This window comes from Aphis gossypii, chromosome 1, assembly GCF_020184175.1.
Source record: "Aphis gossypii isolate Hap1 chromosome 1, ASM2018417v2, whole genome shotgun sequence".
Lineage (NCBI taxonomy): Eukaryota > Metazoa > Arthropoda > Insecta > Hemiptera > Aphididae > Aphis > Aphis gossypii.
The window spans coordinates 21567211-21592121 of record NC_065530.1 but is presented as its reverse complement, the minus strand read 5'-3'; the positions used below and the strand labels follow the sequence as shown (position 1 = coordinate 21592121).

The 24911-nt window shown below is 28.9% G+C and overlaps 1 protein-coding gene and 1 long non-coding RNA gene across 2 annotated transcripts in view; one reads left to right on the top strand and one right to left on the bottom strand.

The window, feature by feature from the left end:
* The window catches only part of LOC114130372 (collagen alpha-1(XV) chain), a 245455-nt gene that overhangs the window by 203130 nt on the left and 17414 nt on the right, over positions 1-24911 (top strand). The window contains 4 exon segments of the mRNA XM_050198517.1: positions 15763-15821; positions 16079-16159; positions 21628-21783; positions 24451-24496. Of these exon segments, the coding sequence (XP_050054474.1) occupies positions 15763-15821; positions 16079-16159; positions 21628-21783; positions 24451-24496 (342 nt within the window).
* On the bottom strand, positions 3698-4868 carry LOC126549408 (uncharacterized). The gene is made up of 2 exons (XR_007603525.1): positions 4200-4868; positions 3698-4009 (listed from the first exon to the last, which is right to left on the bottom strand). It is a non-coding gene; the product is annotated as an uncharacterized LOC126549408 (long non-coding RNA).

Here is a 24911-nt window from a genome sequence, read left to right as displayed (position 1 = left end):
TTTTTTAGTTCAGTCATTATTACCCGTATGTACTCGAAATGGGGAAAATATCTTTCTAGAAAAATAAATAAAAATATATACAGCAGAAATCGATTATAAAATAGATCGTCGTTTTTTATGTACAAAATATGTACAGTATAATAACATAATGTGTCATACATATAGGTACTTATTTACTGTAAAATTCGAGGTTAAAATAATACATCGGATAAAAATAATTATACTCGTTATGATGTGTACCTAAGTGTCTATAATAACGTTTTACTAATTTTATTTCCACATTTTTTCTACGCTTATATTTTTTTCAATTATTAAGGTTTACATTATTAATTACACATTAAAGTATTAAACAAAATGTGTAATTCTCAGAATCTATAATATTGCAGTTCGTAAAAATACATATTGTGTCCAAATAATTCAGATTATTTGTCCATTGTAAATAATTCATTTTTTTATAATATTTTATATGTGTAGTTTAGTTTTTCAATCAAATTCATTTTATTTGATATAATGAATATAATTATGTAAATTTGAATACTGTTTTTTTTTATTATTATTATTTATTCAAATTTTTAAATCGATAATAAATAAATGTGTTCTATTAATAATTTATTAATTTTTAACTCGTAGCATTCGACACTGAATTAGTAACTTTATATGCAATAAAAACTAGCCCAATATACACTTAAAATTAATAATATGCATACATATACGAAGTAAAAAGTTTGAAAACGCTTTTTAAAAATGTTTTCAACATTTTTGAGAAAAAAAAATTACACTAAAAAATAAAATACGAAGTAAAAATCATAAAATAAGTACTTAAAAATCTAAAGGTAAAGATATGTATTATATGATATACCTTTTATGAATATTTAATATATATTATATTATAAGATTGTCAATCACTATTTCATGAAACGAATTTCGTGCTTATATAGGTATTAAATAATCAATCAGAATTATAAACAATTGTCATTTAAATTTGCTCTCTTGTAGTGACTGTTTATCTTATTTTAAGGCATATTATTAGTTATGTATGATTACGATTTACTAATAAAAATTATTGAATAGGTAGAATTTTATATTTTCCATTCAATATCTCAGTCACATCACATAAAATTATTTTTGAATCATTCAACATCCGTTTCTTTCATTTGTCTCGTGTAATGATTTTATATTTGTGACCAAACAGCGTTTTTAGGGGTTCTCGTGAGAGACAAAACAACTTACTTTTATCGTTTGTCATCGTTGTGGCAGTGCAACACACATACTATTAATCATCACCTACCTATTTTGATAGCATATACCATCTACGCATTGTTTGCCTTTAAATTGTAGCGACCTGTCGGGTAATAACTTGTAAACAGGCCTTTTTCATCTACTACACGTATTATAGGTATGAGTATATCATTGTCATTCGTCAGTCTATATCATATCCTTGTCTTAAGTTAGTCCAAAGACCAATTAGCGCAAATGTCGTTTGGAACACGCGTTTCTTTTCCATTTATTCTATAGAAAACCATATAGGTATGTCGTTTTTCCAACGAGAAAAAGCTGAACACTCAAAAGCGTGTTCCTCATCAATTAATCTAACAAACTAGGTAGTCACTAGTTAGCTGTGCTCATGTTATTAATATAGAGCCATTAGTAGAAATATTATTATTTAATAGATATATATATATATATATATATATAGGACTCGAACCATCATTGTCATAACACATGATGCATTTTCGATGTATTGTTTTGATCATCTTATTCTCTTTGGTTAATGCTATTTTAATATGATTCTACGTGGCTGATGATTTATATAAATGTGAATTCATAGCGAAATATTCTGATATACAAGTATTATGGTATATATTGGTACTAAAATATTAATTTAACGATTATATAATTTAATTTAACCATTGATTATTAATTTACTAGTCAAACAAATGGTTGGTTTTAAATCGTAATTTTCTGTTATTTCTTTTTATATATATATTATATAAGAGTATTGAAGAAAAATATATTAATTATAATTGTTTAATTTAATAAATAATAATATTGGGTAATATTTGTGTTCGGTTTTCAGTCTTTGGAGGTTATGCACAGTACCTATATCATTATGTTAAAACATCATTATTGGTACCGCAAAAAATACGATTCCATCACTAAAAAAAACCAATAACTCCATGGTTTTGTTAAGAATATAAAATACGTTAGGCATCTAGGTGGAACAAATGTAAATTCTATCATTAAAATATTGATTTTATATTATATATTATATATTATAAAATCAGTGTCATTAATCAAAGTATTTATGACACGGTATCAATATTAATGCGAAAAAGCATAGACTTATTTGATTCAAATGTGTACTATTAAAATATTATGCTCAATACTATTTGCACGATAATATTATATAATTTTTTTTTTCCTATTTATAACCTCAACTTAAAATAATTGCCATAAACGTACAACCTTTACATTATTTGAGTGAGTGTATATACTATGTAACGATTGTAACGTAATACTTACGTTTATTATTTATGGATTAGATTCTTTACAAATATACTTATAACTTATAGATTTTACATATAAAAATAAAACTTAATCTGAATGCCTTAATGCAATATTATAATATTATACATTATTATCATACTATAATACCATCAGTTATGATTTTATGTATTTAAATGTGCCTATGCAGTTTGATTATTGATATAGAATAAGAATTATTGAACTACCTTGACACCCATCAACTAGAGATAATTAGTGTTTTGTTATACGTATAACATCATTATAAATTTTAATAACAGAGTACCCCATAAAGTTTATATTACAAACAATTAAGGCTAGCACATTCTACGAGCGTACTAACTTGCTAGGTATGTACTATTTTACAGGTAATTTATGAGTTAAGCTTTAATCAATAATTAATGTTATTTTGCCTAATTAAATTCAATATTATGTTCAAATTAATATTTCTAAGTAACATGCAATAAATCTAAAGTACTACATAAAATACAGAAAAGAATAATTATGTTATGTCAGATACATGGGCGCCCATTGGGAGGGGCAAGATAGGGCACTGGCCCCTCCTCTGGACAAAAAATATTAAAAACTTGTATCTCAATAAATAGTACCATAATATAATTATTATCTTTACATTTAAGAATTGTTTATTTTGACCCCCCCTAAAATTTTACTTATGGGCGCCTATGGTCAGATACGATTTCCAAAATGTATTTCAAAATTATTAACTAGTAAACAACTAAAAAGTTATTGATTGTCATAACCGAGATGAGGCATCGTGTATAAATCAATAATATATTACTTATGTAAATACTATATTTTGTGAGATGATTCAATAAATTTGGAATTTATGGTTTTTTTAGTGCAATCACCATATATAATAAATTGTATAATTTATTATTAAACAATAATATATATATATAATTATATTTTTCCAGTACCTATTGATTCTTTGTAAAATAAATATAACACATCAATTTAATAGTAAAGAATATCTAAATGTCGTAAGTTAATGACTAATCAAAGTTAAACAACATTCTTTTTAAGTGCATAAATGATATTAAATTAAAATAATAATAATACAATAATTATAAAATAACCACCTACGACTCACACCCACACTAGATTAATCCCAGCTTATACAATAACATACATTATATATAACTATAACATGAACTGTTTAAATATAAGTTGATATTTATTTCTATACACCTTTTACCTTTAAGTATACAAACAAAATAATAAGATCTAATTAACACTCACCAGTGATGGCCAATCTACCTGAATGAGGTACAAGATAAATGATAATACTAAAGAACAACAAATACGATATAATAAAATATATAAAAAGACAACTGCTCGTACAGAACATAATAAAAGAGGAGAATTATAGCTCCTGGCTGAACTGTCGATGTTGAGTTGGTGACACGATCTGACCACGAGGTTTTGGTGCCGAACCGACTTGAATGCTGAGCTGCTTGAATATGAACTGCCCCCGGACGTGAATTACGCCGTCGTAGAGCAAACGACGGAACGAATAATGAGCAATATAAAATAATATATTTAATATTATAATATTATAATAATTGTAATGGCGTTATAAAAGAACCTTATATTAGGAACGAAAAAGACGCCAGTTCAATATGATAACGACCAAAAAAATAAGATAAGTAACTGACCAGTTCGGGAGAACAAAAACTCGCGTAACGCTCGAACGGCACGGAGCGAGGCCGATGGATGGTGGTGGCTGGAGGAAGCGTCATCTAGGAGTGTTACCAACACCACCACCATAAGTTGCTGGTAGTGTTGCCCTAATCGGGGTGCGAACATACTCCCCCTTGGGATACATAGCGTACATCACAATTTGATTTTCGCCAATCCGCTGGAGCTGAAGACGACAGGAGCTGGCGAACTGCAGGCGCTTGAAGGGGAGAGGGATTACATTTTTTTTTTTTAAATAATGAGCAGCTATCGAATCCCTTTTACAAAAAAAAAGGCATGATAATAATAAAATAATAACACAGTAATTTATATATCAAGAGAAAAAAAACCAGAACCAAACCCGCGAGGTGAAGTCACAGGAACCAACCCTAGCGCAAGAGCACCTGCGCGACAGCACTTAGCACACTCACACAATTGTCATACAAGTAAGGAATGAAAGGACAACTATACTGATGGAAGCAAAACTTGCAGTAGGAATTGGTTAGTTATGGTTATGTAATATAAAACAATTAAATAATAATATTAACGAGCGGTAAAATGAAATAATAAAAGAACAGTAAACAAAATAATAATAATAATAAAAAGGGAAATAACGATGCATTAGATATAATGTTATACGTTATACTAAGTTATTGAGTAGGAAATGGAATTACTTTCATTACTGGCCTTGTGAGAATACCTTGATTAGTAAGTAACCTAACTACCCGTACCACCCCATCTGGGCATGAGAGGAGCTCTTAAAGCCTACCTAATTTCCACACTAATGGGGAGGATAAGTTATAATAAATAACTAAGTCACCTAGCTTAACATTTTCTTGACCCTTTACCTAATGAGACTTGATTTGTAGAGTATTTAAATACTTATACGACCACTTGCGCCAAAAGACCTGAAACAACCGATGGAGAAGCTTCCAGCGACTTTTGAGGCCAGGAAAGCTCTCGACAGCTCTGATACGAGTTCAAGGTGAATGGCCTTGACACTTATGCAGACGAAGACGACAATATAGATCTTATATTGTCTAGCCTTGCGCAAACTTGTCTTTTTCATATTCAATGGACCCGCATAATCGATCCCAACTTGCGAAAAAGGGGAACAAGGCTGGACTCAAAAATCGGGTAAGTCCGACATGATTGGCTGTGTATTGAGAGCAGCCAACCTCACATACAGGGTACATTCACTAATGGCGCGGTGAATAACTTGGCGTTTACCGATTATCCAGAATTGCCAACAAATTAGAGCGGAAACCAAACGGGGACTGGCATGGCAAGAGTAGGAGTGCCAATGCTTCGCTATAAGCAGCGGCAAAAACGATAATTTAGACAATAGTATGGGGAACCGTCATCCTACCCTAATGACATCTGAACTGTCAATAAATGGTGACTAACGAGCTATTAACCATGAAGAGACGGTCCGACCCGAAAATAATTCTAACATCAACGTTTTTAGGAATAAACCTTGCGAACACTTAACTACTGCCATAAGAGCCTCATTATATTCCTAATAGGACAGATATTCATGGTTTAGTGGCTTTTGAAGGCAAATTTTAACAGAACAGCGAAAATGTATTATGATCCTCAACATATGGTTTATACCTAACATACCATTCAATTCGGGAAATTGATCTGCTGGGATCAGACAGTTTTCCTGAGACTTATCTTCATTGAGCTGACGAAGAATGGCAGGACCCTACCAATAGAGCTTACACTAAGCTAGTTTAGATGGATGAAGACCCTTAGATGCGCAATCTGCAGGTTTCTAGTGCGATTTAACATGAAACCAACGACAAGAAGGTAAAAGCTGGTGAATGTTATGAAGACTGTTATAAACAAACACCTTATACTCCATTTGAAAATTATTTAGCCAAGATAACACTGAAGAGGAATCAGACCTAGCATAAACACTCCAGATCATAATCTGGGACGACAGATTATTAGACATTCGGTGAAGCCAACGGGCGAGCAGTCCCGCAGCGCACAACTCAAGTTTTGGGATCGACATCGTCTTGGTTGGTGCCAATTAAGTTTTGCATCCCAATAACTACACCGAGACATGACCTGAACTGTCTGTCACTCGAAAATAAACGACGGCAGCATAGCCTTTACTGACGCATCACAAAATCCACGTAACTCAAAACAACTATCTGGAACTACGCCGAAGAATCTTAGGACATGAATAGACAATAACTGAGGGAGTTCCGATACAAAAGACGACCAACTTATCTCAATATCGGAGGAAAGATGCTCATCCCACCATATACCCGCGAGCCAAGCAACTTGTAACTGATATCTTGCGAAAAACATCACCGGAGACAAAAAACCCAGGGGATCAAAAATCCGAGCAATTATAGACAAACATGCTACGTTTTGAAGATATTAATTTGGTCAAGCTAACGTTATAATTAAAGGTGTCTTCCGCTGGATTCCATTTCAGACCCAGAACTAAGATTTGAAATGTCTTGTCATCATTGAATGAGAGGGGCCCCATTGCCTGATCTTCCAACAGAATATAGTCCAAGAGCTGAGGTGTGTTACTCGCCCACTTTTTTAATTCTAGCCCGAACTGGCTGAGAATTTAAAAAAGGTCATACTGGAGATCTTGAACTTCTTCCAATGTATTCGCATCCGTACAAATATCGTCCATGTACACGTCTGGGACAAAAGGGTTGCTTGTACCTGCGAGTACCGTTGAACGTAGACCGTCGCTATCTCTCGAAGCACCCTTTACGCCAAGAAAGGTGTGGTGCTAACACCATAAGTAATGGTGTTAAGCTCGTACTCTCGCAGTTTTTCTTGCAAAGACTCTCTCTACAAAATATGTTGATACGAGCGGCACTTGGGATCCACAAGGATTTGCCTATACATTTTACAAATATCACCGGTGAAGACGACTCGATGACATCTAAAACGAAGTAGTATATCCACAATGTCTAATGGAGCTTAGGATCTACAAATAACACCTGTTTGAGAGAAGTATCACACGAAGGTCGAGCTGACGCATCGAAAACTACTCGAAACTTAATCTCATCACCAACCATCCGATGTACCGCATAATGCGGGATAAAATAAGCACCTGGAGACTGAGTTTAAGACATACAACCAAGAGCTTCATATTCTTTCATGAACTGTTTGTATACCAGATACAATGGCTGATCCTGAGCTAGTTTACGTTCTAGGCGCTCAATACGTGACTGCCAACTGGCGACAACCCTGGAACGTGGGTGGCGGTGACACACGAAATGGCAAAAGAACAACGAACCTACCACACTCATCGCGATAGCTTTCCTTAGCAATGATCTCTTCACACTTTCCCTCGTTGGTGAACGATGATGGAATTTCATCTGGTTCCTCGATCTGCTAGGAACCTTTCCATCATAGATTAGATGGAAGTTGTGAGTAAAGAGGTAACAAAAGACCGAAGCGGGGCAGAAAAGAATCGCTGATCAATCGGACCGAGAATAATCCATCCAAAAATGGTATCAAACGCTGTGGGGCGGTGGGCAGCCTGGGACCCAAACTTTGCGCTCGTGATTATATATTATTCTCCGCACACTGCTCGTGCTAAAGTTAAAGCGCAGCTCACCTTCAATCACATCCAGTTCGGTTAAAACCTCGTGGTCTCCCCGGCAGCTCAACACCAGCATCTACAGCTTCCCCCTTTTATTATTTGTATTGAGCAGTTTGCCATAGAAATTTAGTACAATATAATTTAGAATTCATTTTTAAAAACACCATCCAATTTTATCGTGAACATAAGTGGACAGTAGACACAGTAAAGTATAGCGAAACCGAACAATTTTTTTCAAACGCCTCTACACGAACAGAAATAATTGACGATGTAATCTCCTCTGATAAGAAGTGCTAAATTTAAAATAGAGGAATTTCTAGGTCTGTACAGAGAAAAACAGAAAAAAGAACATATTAAAATATTGAATAAAAAGATTTGCCAATTATACAGACAAATAATTCCAGACTTAGTAGAAATATCAGAGTTGAGAGATAAAAAAAGAAATATTTTAGACCAATACACTTATTTTAAATATATTTCTTTTATGCGTGAAGGTTAGGTCAACATGTATCCAATTATATAACCTATTAGATGATATTAAAAATGGAAATGTCGGTAATTCTAATTGTATCCGATTACTGATTACCTAACTAACCTTAGCTAAGATAGTTTTACTTTAATATTATTATTAATATTTGTATCAACAATAAATATTATTATACAGTGAAACTTCCATACAACGAACTTCCATTTAACGAAATTTTATGTTTAACGAAATATTTTTAAGAACTACGACCTTCATTGTTAATTACACGTAAATTTATCTCCAAATAACGAATCTGATGTTTCCATATAACGAAATAATTATTCGATAAAAACCAGTTTTTGTAAATGTTGTCACTATCAAATTGATAGTTTGTCATAGTTCTAAAATTGTACATGAACAATGTACCCGATAAAGATAAGACACCGAAGGTAGGCAAACTGATTAATTTTACTGTACTTCAGTTCCAATATTGGTGCAAACGAGTATACATTCTTTCGTTTTCTCTTCGTCAGTACAAAAAAATGTCGAAACGTAAATGTTTATCTATCGCTGATAAATTTGAAATTTTAAACGAAGTCGATAAAGGTGTTTAAAAAAAAGATATTGCCGCAAAATATAGTATTCCAATAAGTTCTCTATCAATCATTTTGAAAAACCGTGAAAATATAAACAAGCAAATGCAAAATTCTTCTCTCCTCAGCAATAGAAAACGAATGAAAATTTGTGTCTACGAAGAAGTTGACAAAGCTGTTATTAAATGGATGACTTGTATACGAAATAACAATCTGCCTATATTAGGTCCGTTAATCAAAGAAAAAACAATTTATTTTGCTCAGAAATTTGGTTTTATCGATTTTCGTGCAAGCTCTGGATGATTAGATAAATTTAAATCGAGACATAATGTTGTGTTGAAATTTATTTGTGGTGAGAGTGCCGATGTTCAAGAAAATGACTGTGATACATGGAAATTAAATTTTTTACCAAAATTAATTGAAAAATTCAATCCAAAACTGTTCATCCTCGTACCTTATCTACAAAGTTAAAATCTGTAACGTTTGCATATTTTCCCCCCAAATACAACAAGTAAGCTCCAACCAATGGACCAAGGAATAATAAATAATCTTAAAGTGTATTATCGAAAACGTATTTTGAACAAAGTTATTTCAAATCTTGAACAGAGAACAACAATTACTCTGCGTGATTGTATTTCTGAGGTATCGAAAGCTTGGAGAAGTGATGTAACGTCCGAAACCATAAAAAAATGTTTCTTCAAAGCTGGATTTACAAATGAAATTATTGAAACCGGTATTGAAATACCAGATGTACAACGAGAATGGGAGTTAGTTCACTGCGACACTGCGATGACGTTACCTTACAAGATTATTTGAAAATTGATGAAGATATCGCCGTATATGAATCACCTACTGAAGAAAGTATTGTAGAAGAGGTTAGAAAAAAAGAATATCCTGATGAATTTGAAGAAGAAGACGACGAAGAGGAACATACAGTAGAACAATCCAAACTCACAGAAGAAGACATATTAAACGTTTTATCAGTGGTAAGAAATGGTTTTAGACAAGAAGCAAATGTTCCCAATGAAATTTTTTTAAAACTTGACGATATAGAAACTTTTTACGAAAGAAGGACAATTTTCAAAAATAACAAGCAAACAAAACTTACAGATTATTTCTTTTAAATTATACTTAAGGTTAAAAATTAAATTAAACTGTATAATTATGTAATATATATGATGTTTGATGTTGTTTTTTACATACATACAATATAATAAAAAAAAAGTTGAAAAAAATACGTAATTCTATTTAACAAATTCCTCTATATAACGATTTTTTTTGCTGCTTATTCGACTTCGTTATAGGGAAGTTTCACTGTAATTATCTTTTTTATTAAAAAAAAAATAAAAAACAAAAAAAACAAAGAATAAACCAAATCAGGTTTACAAAATCAAAATGAATATCATGTAACAAAAAGCGGGCAAGTGGGTACCGTTCTGCTGTACATTAGGGGGTGGGGTGGACCTCGGACTAGGGTAGGTTAAATTTGACTACAATGATAGGTATCATGGTATACCAAAAACGATTCTGTACGAAGATGATTTGTCAGCCTAGGATATAATTTCCAGTGGTTGGTGAAAAAGGGGGTTTATGTTTTAATGGCCTGAATACACCAAAATTTAAGTTCTTTTATAATTATTGTAAGCTAAACTTATGAAAAATCTTGTATTAAATTTTCAACTCTTAGCTACCTATACAATTATTTTTATGAATTATACTTATAAAATAATTTGCAAATATTCATAACTTTGACGAAATTTTCCGTATCAGATTTTAACAATATAGATTTGTACGAGTACTTAAGGCACGAGGCAGAGATAAACATTATTAGACCTTCAACAAGTTCCAACAATCAAAATTGTACATCTGATGAAACACCTCATGTTCTTGAATCTGCCATGGAAATAATTTCAACCACTTCTATAAACCAAGATGAAATAACTAATGAAACACCTATTTTTTTCGATTTTGAAATGGGAGTACCTGCTGCTGCCAGTCCTACTAGTAGTAGAAACCAAAGTTTGATAATGGAATTGGAAGAGTCAACATCAAAACAACCTTCAGACATCAGTATTTTTTCTAAACACTTAATAGAAATGCAATCAACAAATTCTCAGCCAAAAAGCACTAAAGTAATACACAGACTTAAAACAACTCGATATGGTGAAGTTCTGACTACAGAAGAAGTTTTAGATAGATTGAAAGAAGCAAACCTTAAAAAATTACAAAAAAAAGCTGGAACTGGTAGAAAAAGAGGGAGGTCTTTAAAAAAATGTGTGCACACAAATTTGTGTGTCTGATGAATCTGAACATGATGTCGAACTTATACCTATATAACACTCAACAACCTCACAGACCAATATGAAATATACAATGAAACACCTTGTATTTTTGATTTTGAAATAGAATTACCTGCTACCAGTACTAATAGAAACCAAAATAAATTACTCGATGAGTCACTGTTAAATCCTAAAGATCAAGATGGTGAAGTTATTGCTAGACAAGAAGTTTTAAATAGATTGAACGAAGCCAACACTAGAAAAATACAAAAAAAAGTTAAAACTGGTAGAAAAATAGGGAGGCCTATGCAAAAACAGTTTACAAATAGCTGTGATGAAAATACTGAAATGAATGATATGACACTAGACACATTGTTTTATGAAGGTGACAACAACAATTTAGATGATGTACAAATCGAAGAAATACAATATGATCCTACTGTTGTGTGGAAAAGTATAAAAGCTGGTAAATTTTTGTTGGTTAATTTCTTAGGAGGGCTTCGAAATAAAACACAATTTAAATATGTGTTTGGTTCAAAGTGTGGATGACGATGTGGTAATCCAAGGACTGAAAAAATATACAGTATTGGAACAGAGTTTTCAATTAATGATGGTTATATGTGTACTTTAACTGCTGAAATGATTGAAGCAAGTCTTCTAGACCCTAATATGATAATGAAAGGCAGAATAGTTATTTATAAATTTAAAGGTTTTATCAAAGTAAATGAAAAATGAAATTGTTATTTAGCTGTAAGTTTTAGATAGGTGACTACTGACTATTACCTATTATGTTTATCTAATTTTTAAATGTTTAGAAGTGTTAACCTAACTACCTATTAACTTATCAAAAAGTTGTTATTTTTTTTTATTATTTTAAAATATTTGTATTGTTATGGGCTACGAGATATCTATAAGATATCTACGAGATTACAAGGCTAAGTTTGTATGACCATGCCTCGTGTCAAGGGTAATGCGGATGCTACTATGACCATGACACGTGTCGGGATAGTAAGCGCACCAATAATTACAGTGCACTAATGATGCATTTGAGATGTTATTGCACATTTTCAAATTCGTGTCCGAATTTGCAACAACAACAACAAGGACACCTGGTTTTACCCAGAAGGCGACCACACGACGTAAACAAGAGACGCACCACAATATATAAGGGAGCCCGAAGACCAGCAACGGCAGATGTACCAAACCTATCAACAACTGAGCACTTTCACGTCACTCAGCCATTTATTTAATTTGTTACATGTATTTTGTTTGTATGCAATAAAACATATTACGTTATTAAGTTTAACTTTCATTCAAATTAACCATTTGGATTCAAATCTGATACTGGCACGCAACAGTATTATGCAAGTTTCTAAGCATAAACAAAGAAAGACTGTACCTACCTATAATTTAAGATCTCTGTTGAATACCTACTTTAAAAAACCAAAAAAGTAATTGGTGCTACTAGTAAGTTTAAGTGAACAGACTAAATGTTATGTTATTTTATATTATGTACTATAATGTTGAAAATTGAAACAAAAGACTGTTATAATAAAATACAATTTATTTACAATTACCCTTATGTTTTTTCATTGAGTTTAAGTATTCTGTTCACTATTACACCAAATTTTAAATTTGATACATAAAATTAAAAAAAAATACTATCTAATTTTAAAAAATATTGATTTCCATTTGCCCCATACATAATTTAATCACTATCTTATGGTTTAAATCTGTTCATTTACATTTTCCCCAAAATCAAGGGGTAATGGTGAATGTCCGGGATAAATGTAAATTGCAATTTTTTAGGTTTAGGATTTAAAATTGGCCAAAATTGCATTGAAAATATATTTATTACGTCCACTAGTATTGATACACAATGATAAAATCAATTTATGTGTAAACAAACAGCCATAAAAGCAGCTCAAAAAATACTATGTTAAAATCATTCACAATTATAGTATAATATAATATAATATACATTAAGGTAAATGTCCCAAAAGCAAAGAGAAATAGATTAAACGGCAAATATAATACTTAATACAAAATGTATAAATAAAATCTTAAGCCATTAGTAATAATGAATATTAGAGCTAACTGTAATGACAATATCCTAATAGATATAAAATATATTAATTTAATTTAATCAAACACCTGAACGATATTAAAAAATATAAAAGCTAATACTAAATGATAAGGAGATCGATTATTATAAATGCACAATACCCAGGTAATATACCAACCAAAACACAAACTGTGCCCACAATTTATTATTTAAATTGATAATTAAAATAAATAACTATAATGTCAAATACAATATTAAAACCTTAAATAATTAACTTTAATTTAATTAAATACTATATTAATGAAAGCCAGGTGACACCTCAGTTAACAAGGAAAATATATAATCAGCAATAGATATAAACAAGGATAAGAACCAATGCTTGTATGACAAAACTAAATAAAAACTTTACCTTATTCCAATAAGATGCTGCACTTTAAACTCCAACCACGCTCTGCTACCAAATGCTCCTGAAACGGTTGGCACCTACGACTAGCACCGACACTAGATTATTCCAGCTTATACAATAACATACATTATATATAACTATAACATGAACTGTTTAAATATAAGTTGATATTTATTTCTATACACCTTTTACCTTTAAGTATACAAACAAAATAATAAGATCTAATTAACACTCACCAGTGATGGCCAATCTACCTTAATGAGGTACAAGATAAATGATAATACTAAAGAACAACAAATACGATATAATAAAATATATAAAGAGACAACTGCTCGTACAAAACATAATAAAAGGGGAGAATTATAGCTCCTGGCTGAACTGCCGATGTTGAGTTGGTGACACGATCTGACCACGAGGTTTTGGTGCCGAACCGACTTGAATGCTGAGCTGCTTGAATATAAACTGACACCGGACGTGAAATACGCCGTCGTAGAGCAAACGACGGAACGAATAATGAGCAATATAAAATAATATATTTAATATTAATTATTATAATAATTGTAATGGCGTTATAAAAGAATCTTATATTAGGAACGAAAAAGACGACAGTTCAATACGGTAACGAGTAACGACCAAAAACATAAGATAAGTAACTGACTAACACGGGAAAACAAAAACTGGCGAAACGCTCGAACGGCACGGAGCGTGGACGATGGACGGCGGGGGCTGGAGGAACCGTCCTCTAGGAGTGTTACCAACACCACCACCATAAGTTGCTGGTAGTGTTGCCCTAATCGGGGTGCGAACATACAGTTTAAAATATGACACGCTTTTTGTTGACTTAACATTAACCACAATTAATTAAAATCTTTATACATTTCAAAATTACTATGACAATTTGTATATGAATTGTAGTTATTGTTCAGTAACCAATTTAATTTGGTAAAAAGGCCAGTAAACATGAAATAACTACATTAATATAAATTATTGTTGTGATGTTTTAATCGCTTTAATTTTTTTTTTTTTTTAACCGACTGGTTTTAATTTGTTTACTTATGGTGGAACATGGTTCACCGCTCTGAACATTTTTATTTATTCGAAAGGACCATATTTTAAATAGATAATATTTTTTAGTACGTGATTAAATTATAGTATCATAAATTGGGATCGACTATACAAGTCTATACAAAGCAATTTTTGATCGAGCCACTCCACGACTTAATTTTTTTATGTTTCGTTGTCCAATCGATGCGTCTTTACGTTGTCGATAACTTTATAAGTACATGATTTACCAACTCACTTCACTCTCTACAGACTTTTAAAGACATCTAAAGGTCCAAAGTATTTACATTGAATTTTGTATTATATTATTACTATATGTTTCCATGACCATATTTGTTATCTTTATCTCTCGCATTATAATATGTTTTACATAAATAATTATTATCCCCGTCAATTAAAAAATAAAATGATAATTTTATTAGTTTTGTTTTTTATGTTACTTAATTAATATTTCAGTTTAGGTCAGTTTCAAAACCAAATTTGTCTACAAGAATGCATTAAATATTGAAAGACATTTTCTTCAGTTTAAATTTTAATGTTAACCACGGTATATTATAATATACCGTGATGTTAACCAATTAGGTTATCACGGTTTAATTTAAATAGTGCATATAATTTAAAAAACGACCTAATAAAAACAAGATGTTCAAATTATCACTAAAAAAATGATAAAATTCTATAGTAGGTATAATATACTATATACATAAGTAGAACTCGTACTATTAACTCGTAAATTTTATGTATAATAGATACGTGTAATACAGAAAAAAATTGTATTGCTAAATCTTGGTATGATTATTTGTTTGTGCCGTCAAATAGTTTCGTTAAAAAAAAAAAATGCCATTTTATTATTTAAATTTAACATAATATGATCTTATCAGAACCGATAAATTAGCGTCGTGAGCCAATAAGTCACTCAACAAACGGATTTTTAACGATTAAAAAACAACGATACCAATAAGTTATTATTGCGTTAGCGATGCATGTAAATAGAACAGTCGAACTGCAGTTGACTGCTTTCAATTGACGCGTTGGCTGTCATCAGTCATGTATACTCTACTAACCGACATTGTTTGTATTACAGAAAACCATGGCTATCAGACACCCAACATCAAAGGGGATAAAGGCGATGCTGGTCAAAAGGTGAGTATCGCTGCTCAATGTATTTATTTAATTTTTTTGATTGTTATTATTACGATTCGGTTTGGCAAGCACTGCGACGGTTGTATAATATGTTCGTACGTGTATCTAATGAACCATTGGAGTTACTCGCTTAACGATCAGCTGCTCATTAGTCGCTCTGAGATTCGCCACTGAACAGTAATAATGATAACAATAATAATTGATTGATAAGTACGGATCGCGTACCACAACGGTTTAAATTTGTTCGAAACCTACAGGGAGAGTCGATCAGAGGACCACCCGGACCACCTGGACCTCCGGGATCGCCGTTTTCCGGGGACTTTGCCACCGATGAAGAAGTGAGTGTTGTAAATTATATGTTTATTGATTTTCATTAAAACGGTATCTTTCTGTTTTAATTTACTGTTATTTTATTTTATTTTATTTTAATGAAAATCGACTACAGGTATTTGCTCTTGGTAACAATTATTGCTATTGCATCAAAATCTGTTCAGTATGTTGTTGTTGTTGTTGTTGTTGTTGTTGTTGTTGTTGTAATCAACAAACGCCAATCAAATTGTTCACATGTATTTAATATAAACTTAGATACTATAGCTAGTAGCATTTTGCTAATGCAACGCAACCGGCAGCTCGTTTTAGTTTAAACTTTTGGAGTAATTCGCACAGCACCCTAAATTGAATCTGTCCATTACAGTACATCCAAAATTTAAATGAGGAATATAAATTAATTAAATGCAATATTTTTTGAAAAAAATACTATATCAATATTAAAATAATATGTGATAAATGTATTTAAAATAACTATTGACCAAAAAAACTGAAATTGTATGAGGCTGCGCGTTATTCATAGATACCTAATTATATTATAGCTAAATGTCAATATTATAATATATGTGTGAATATACCACACAATTATTAACCACGGAAGTACGGGTAGTCATATTATCAAATTCAATATATATATATATATTTCTACTAATAATGAGTAAATATGAAAGTATTAACAATTGACTAGAATATACCTCATTAAAGAAGTTGAAAAGTAAAGATCAAAAACTTTTCAGTTACACAAATAATATAAAATGAAAGTTTAAGAAACTACTGTCTTATATATTATAATCAATGCTTGGTATACTATGTAAATCATTTTATGAAATAAAGTTCAATTTCAATTCAAAGGTACACATATAATGACAGATATTGTATAGGTACGTTAATTTTCAATATAAAACATTGCGAACTAGTAACTTACTACAATATTACACGAGTATTATACTTTATATATTGTAAATCTTAAGACATTTTTATTTAAAACAAATGTCATTGAATATAATTAAAATTACCTAAAGTAAATAAAATTTTAAATGTTGACATGGTACAATGTATTTATATATGCGAAAAATAATAATAGAATTAAAATTTTTTTGTTGTAAGTATAAATAATATATTACTCAATTACCAACGTATAATTTTGTATATTATGATTAACTAACTAAAAATTACTTTTTTTCAAAAGAATTCGATAAATAAATAAAAACATTCCATAATAAAGTGATCATATTTTTTTTAGCGATTTGAATATTTTACTTATAAGATAATTTATTATTATACATATTTAAATATTCACTCAAGGCAAAGCTATAAAGCATTATTAATAAAATAATATGTATATTATATTATATTTTATTGAGTACCCTAGTTAAGTCCAGTAACTATTTACCCGAATCTTATGTATTTAATTTGATTTAAATTTTAAGTTATAAAATACATGACGATGGAATAAAAAATGAACATATTTTTAAACTAAACTAATAAACCAAAATATTATACACTACTAGTCAATATAATATCCAATTAAATAGGAATTTATCTTTCGAGTAAAATAAATGTTGTCTATACATAATAAACCATAAATGACGAACAACAGTATAGTGTCAATAAATGTATCAAAAATATTAATGCATTGTAATATCGTAATTCAATTAATATCCTAGAAGAATTCAATTTTAATTAAATCACAGCTTTCTGAAATTAGCAAAGTCCTTAAAACTAATGAATATTTACTATGATAAGTTAAATAGTTAAAATTAAACAATTAATTATGTATTTATAAAATTGAATATTACATTCATAATAGTATTTACCATTTTTGCATATTCCTTATAAGTTATAACAATAATGCTTTTATTTATATCCAGAAAGCTTCGAAATTAATTTAAATACTGGTAACTAAAAACTTTTTGATCATTATAAAAATTGCAAGGAAAAAGTTTTTTTGAGAAATTCATAATCATATATATTTTAAGTTTAAAACTATATTAGTTTTAAATGATTTGTGAATATATCACGTCATAATGTCATTAAAATACTTGTACGTGATATTCAATACTACATATAATGTCGATTTGTTATCTTATGATGTTTTACGATGTTTATACACTTTTTCCTGTGAGCGTAATACTTTTTTAAATTAAATTAAACAAATTATAGAAATATAATTTGGTTTTAATTAAATGCTTAGTAAATCAAGTTTATCATAAATATGTATTAGTTGACGCAACCAAAGTCATGACAATTTGTTCATGATGAAATTTCAAAAATGTTTGAATTAATTTTTTCATTTACTAAAATGAAGTTTTTTTATAACACAGATATTTTCCATGGATTTTAATCTGATATATTGAGCGTATGAGAGACAGTTATAAGTACAACAATTGAACCATTCTTTAAAATATAAAACTACAATATTGCATTGAAATATATATTTTATTTTAATAAAATGAAACAATGTTTTGAATTCAGTTTCAATATATTTTTCCTTAACTTTTAATGATCACTTAAAATTTAAAATTCATAATAATATATTAGCTTGTTACGTAATATTATAAATTATAATAAACCAAGCTCTTATAAATAATATAGTTAGACATCAATTCCATATTTATGATAAAAGTGAATAAAACATCATACCTAGTTACATTTTAGAAATATTTCTTATCAATATACTAGTACCTACTAAGCAATAGTGATTTTTATTGAATTCAGTAGTTGTCAGTCCAAGTAGAAAAAATACGATCGGATGGTATTTCTCCGTTTTTTAGTTTTAAACATCCATCCTACTATATTTTATTTTATTGATTATTCAAAAATAATACACTCTCTTAAAAAAATTAAAGAATATAATAATTATTAGATTAACTATGTATATAAATTGTAGTAGTTTTTTATCGCAACGGCCCTATTGTTTTTATTTTAACTTCAGAAATAATATATAGGTACATTACAAAATGTTTATTTAAATACAATCTATTTATTATCAATTTTAACTATTATCTTATCTGTTATTAAAAAAATATAACAATTTTTTAATTTTCTGGTTAGTTTTAAATATTGTTTGGTAAAAATAACTACCATTAATTTGTATTATTATAAAATGAAATATGAAGATTGGTTTGTATCTTTGAAATTTATGTATTCATTATTTAAACTATACTTAAATATTATTTTAATTGATTAAATTGGTTTATTTTGTTTCTTTTAAAATTCATTACAATACATTATTTTTAACCATCATAAAAACATACACATACACAGCATGTTTTGTAATTTGTTAGAACTCGTATTGTGACCTGGTGGTCACAGGGTTCTTGTTTTGGTTTACCTACTTGTGTCGTTGGTTTTAGTCAACCAGTTTTGACTAGGCCTTTTTGTATGTTTTGTTGTATAATAAATAATGGTAACACATTTATTCAAGCTAATGATTTTAATGTGATATATCTATTATTGTTAATTAAAAAAGTTATTAAACTACATACGTCGCTGTCTAAATCAGACTGGCGACGCTGTTTTGTGCTGTGTACGCTTCCACGGATGCCGCGCTGCTCCGGTATTTACTGAGCTAACATTATTCATGACTCACACAGTCACACAGGGTTTCAAAACATTCGCAACTATGGACTATTATAATATTTACTTGAGTGTTGTGACTATAATAGTATACTTAAATATCAAAAGCTGGTTTTCACGTCAAAAATAATGACAATGTACCTATATTCCTATGAGTACATTAAATTTTGTTTTCATTCTAAACTTTTGTAAACTATTTTTTTTTCAAAGTTTAATAAATTACTGCTACCAAATTTTTATGCTGACCTACATTTAAATTAAATATATTATTACTATATATGAACAGCATTAAAATTGTTTTTTCTTATACACTAGTCAATTGAATAGTGTTTTGTGAATAAATAATTTTAGATTCTGAGCAGAGCGATGAATGTATTGATTTTATAATGATGTGATGTTATTTTTTTGTTTATTATCACATTTTGAGACATTAAAAATGCTTCGATTTTCAAAAATGGAGATGGTTATTCAGTACTATGGTGGGTCAAAAATAAAAAATTCTTTTACTTCATATAATTGAATAAAAAAAAAAAACAAGGTAAAACAGGAATTTTTACTCATATTCAATTTGTTGACAAAATCTATTTTGTTTTATTGAAACTCAAAAACGAATTGTTGTAAAAACTTGAAATTTTCATTCAATTTTATACTATCATATTTTATATTTATGATTCAATTTTAAACATTTTTCAACCATTTTTGAACTATGTATAGTATGTATACAGACATCAGAAATTATCAATGTTTTTTAGTCTTTTAATATCAATTAAAAATTATTCACTGGGTAGAAACGCTAAAATCAAAAATACAAATATACATTTTTAAGGTTAAAATTTTGATAAAATTCGTCATAATCTCAAAAATATTCAAATTATTTTGTAGTTAAAGTTAGTTAATATAAAGTTTTGAAATTCAATATGAGGTTCTTTAGAATTTTTTCAATCTTTATATAAAAATACTAGGAAGTCAAGTTAATTTTCAATTTTTTATAGACATTTTTGTTAAAATAATTTATTAGATTACTAGCCGAACAATTTAATATATTTATCACAATAAATATACTAGTATTCGTTGAAAACGCTAATCTCTTTATTTTATCAAACATTTATCGGTTTTTTCGACAGTCTGTAGAATTTATTTCATTGATGAATTTTTTGTAAATTTACTTAAATGGCAAAAAATACTCATGACGGGTAGGTATGAAAATAAAAGAACAAAATAAGACTATTAAATAAAATAAAGTATAGAATACTGATTATTTAATTAGTGAAATAAGTTGAAAATATTTACTCAGTAATGACTTTACACTGAACTCAAAAATCATAAAAATGTCGTCGTAAAAACGTGTTTGTTGAATTGTTTTACGGCGATATGCTTTATCTTTAATCGCTTTAAAAACAAAATTCTGTGTACAATATTCGACAGCTTTTCATGGTGGATAATAATGTGTATACTGCGTTTGACCGTCGTGTGATATCCACGAAATTTGAATCATAACACTGACCACAGCTCACGATCTTGTACCCTTCTCATCGGCATCTTATTTAAATTGGCAAAGTTTCGACAAGCGTTTCTCATTCTATACTATGTGTGTGTGTACGGGCGTATGTGTATGTATACATATATTTGAGGCGTTATTATTAAAGTTGACCAAAGTCGTGCCAGCGCAACCACAAAGTGTTATGTACTAATCCGCTTTGGAATCACGTGCTGTGCAGATGTCTAATGTTGTGCAATGCAGCTCGTGGTTTCGGAAAGGGTTGGATAATCATCAACAACAATAATACTAACGATCCACGCATAATATAATATTTAAAATATGTACTCTCCGCATTATTATAGCATCGATTTATTTAATCAATGGTTATAGTAAACAATTATGATATCTATGTTATTTTAGCTCGTCAAGTCCGGAGTATCTGGACCAAGGGGTCCGCCAGGCATATGCAGTTGTAACCTCACCACGTTATTTGCACCCGGCAAAATACCAGAATTAATACAAGGACCACCGGGCAATCCAGGAACTGATGGAAAAATGGGAATGACAGGACTCCCGGTTAGTATACACGTTGTTGATACTAATTTCAGCCGTTGTAAAATTATGTTGGGTGAACAATTTTCAAAAGTGATCTTTTGATATACTTTTTTTTCTAAATCTTTATTAGGTATAATATTGAGAAATAAAACTTTATTTAACGTCTAATGTTGATCTATAGTCCAATTATTCTAAGGGTTATCTTGTTGAGTCCAGAGACGTATTGTATAATTAATAATAATAACATTAACATAATTGCTTATTCAAATAAATATAAGCAATTATTAATACATATACATATGAGACGTCTGATTGAATTTAACGTACAAGCAAAATACATATGTCCTACATAACCTAGACTCCTTGATCGTAACCCTTGCGTTTACTATTCGCCGACAAATATGACCTACTAGATGTCTATGATGCATAGAATAGAAATATATATTCAAATGTCTTGTTTATGTGTATATTGAATATAATATACTGCATTTAATTCAACTATAAGGATCCTGTTAGAATACTGTTTTAAATTTTTATATACAACAAGTTAATATAAATATAAATAAAATAAACCAACGATAGTGTGAGTTATCGCTATGCAAACTCATATTTTTAAATTAGAACATTTTAATAAATGTATCAATGAAATTAAATTCAAAGTATAATATTTTATTATTTATATGCAATTATTATGCATGTAATACAATAATACATATAAGTATAATATATATTTTAAAAATTACAAAATGCATTTAAAGTTTCACTCAATGTTGGAAAATGGTTTTTTTGACACAGGTATATGCTACATATTATATGCTATAAGTCTGCAAGATACCTACTTTTAAAACAAATGGTTATACATTTTATACAGTTTTAAACGAATATGTTTCAAAATGCTTTTAGTTAATATAAAATAAATCCGTATTTATCATATTTATTGTCTTTCTTGGTTTTCATCTAAAAAGTTGTATACATTTATAATTTAACTATATTGGAAATTAATATTCTTTAAAAGTTTAAAAAGCTTTCAGTAAAATATAATTATGAAATGTGAATTTACTTTTTAGTTTATATCAATACTTAAATAAATAACATGAAGCTTTTAAAAATTCTCAAATGTTGAATATAGTTTTTAATTGTTATTGAATTGTTCGTCATAAAAAGAGACTGACACAAAAGTTTTTGAAACAAATATATTTAAAATTATAAATTCATGAAAAACTATTAACAAGTTAATTAAAAAAAAAAATACCTGCCAACCTATTATTAACAGTTAAGAGTCGTTTATATATACCTACTAAAAATTAAATTCAAAGATTTTATGGAAATATTGTATTTTTTTTTAGTAATATTTTTGTTTAAAGAATTTTGAACTCACCTATTGGCAAACATAAAATTCAATTTTTGAAAAATTGTTAAATAAACCTATAAAATACAATACATGGATAACTATATCTAAATAACTATATCGAAATTATTATTAATAAATCATATAATTATCAATAATAGTAAAATAAAAGTAACAAGAAAAAAATCAAAAACTGTTTAGAATGATTTTATTACAACTATATCATTTTTTTACTTATCACAAAGATGAGTTTATTTAAATTAAAGTTTATATTTTAGAAACTGTATATAGTATACAGATACTACTAGATTAAAATCGAATATTCCCAGAATTGGAATTTAAAAGGCTTATATCTCAATATATTTTTATTTGTAAAATATGCAACTTTAAGCATTATAATATATTGTTAGGTATTAATAAAAATTCAGTTTGGTAAGTCGCCAGTAACAGCGCTCTATTATAATAGGTGTGTATACAAGGGTTGGATACCTACCACTATTGGGATTAAGTCAATAAAGTGATCACTTGGGAAATCGTGAATGGTACTCTAATGTAAAATAATAATGAAATTTTGGTTTTGGTATTGCACCAGCTACCAATATAGTCATTTATGGAAAAAATGTATTAGAATAACCCGTTTAAATCCACCAAATATAAGAACGAGTAAGATTTTAGATACCTAAAAGGTCATTTTAAATTCATAAAATATATAGGCTTAAAAGTAATTTATCGAATATTAACCAGTATAATAGATAGCTACAAAATATAATGCATTTGAATAAAAAATCTAATATTTTTTTTTGTACCTGAAGATATTCCATATTATATTATATTTGTATTTGTAATAGGTATTGATAAGTACTAAATATTAAAATACATTTCTTAATATAATATATATATTATACAAAGATAGATCAATTATATAATATCATAGTGATATAATATGAGGTTAAATCTTCCTCACCCAGAACTATTAATAATAATAATAAAATAATAATTATAAAAATAAATAAATATATATATATACATACATTTCATTTGATGTAAAGTGTAAACATCACATTTATTATGTAAATACAAATGTATATTCATCTTCTTCTAATCCTATTAATGACTGGTTATTTCTAATCCAAAACCAATGTTCTTTCTCGGATCCTGTATTATAAAAATCAATTCCTGTTTATATTAATTTTGTTTTAAAATGTAAAATATATATTATGTATATAAATAAATTTTCCAATAATAATTAACTAAATACTAAATAGGTGTTTTATGTTTAGTCATGATATAATAATATTATGTAAAATTTAACTAATATTTAACAATAATTTTTTTTCCAGGGTGCCGTAGGGTTGCCAGGAGAACGAGGACTAGAAGGCATAAAAGGTGAAACAAAATATTTTATTATTATTATTATTATTGATAATGACTTGAACAAAACTTAAAACTAAATCAAACATTTTATAAAAAAAGTTAATTAATATGGAGTATAATTTTAAGCAGCGTACTAAATGTACATTAAATATTTGGTACAAACCTAATAGATAATAAAATTCAAATTTTAACGAAAATGAATAATTTGATGAATAACAACGATTTAATCGATACTAGTTATTATTTATTTTTTTTTTTTAATCATATATACAATATATTCATAGAACCTAGAAACTTACCTTCGCATAATTTAAATATGACGATTTACTATACACAATGGAATTTTCAAAATATGTAACTATTTATGCTATTTACCATGATCCAATTCATACCATTCAACAATTCACTGTCATTTACTTATAAGTTG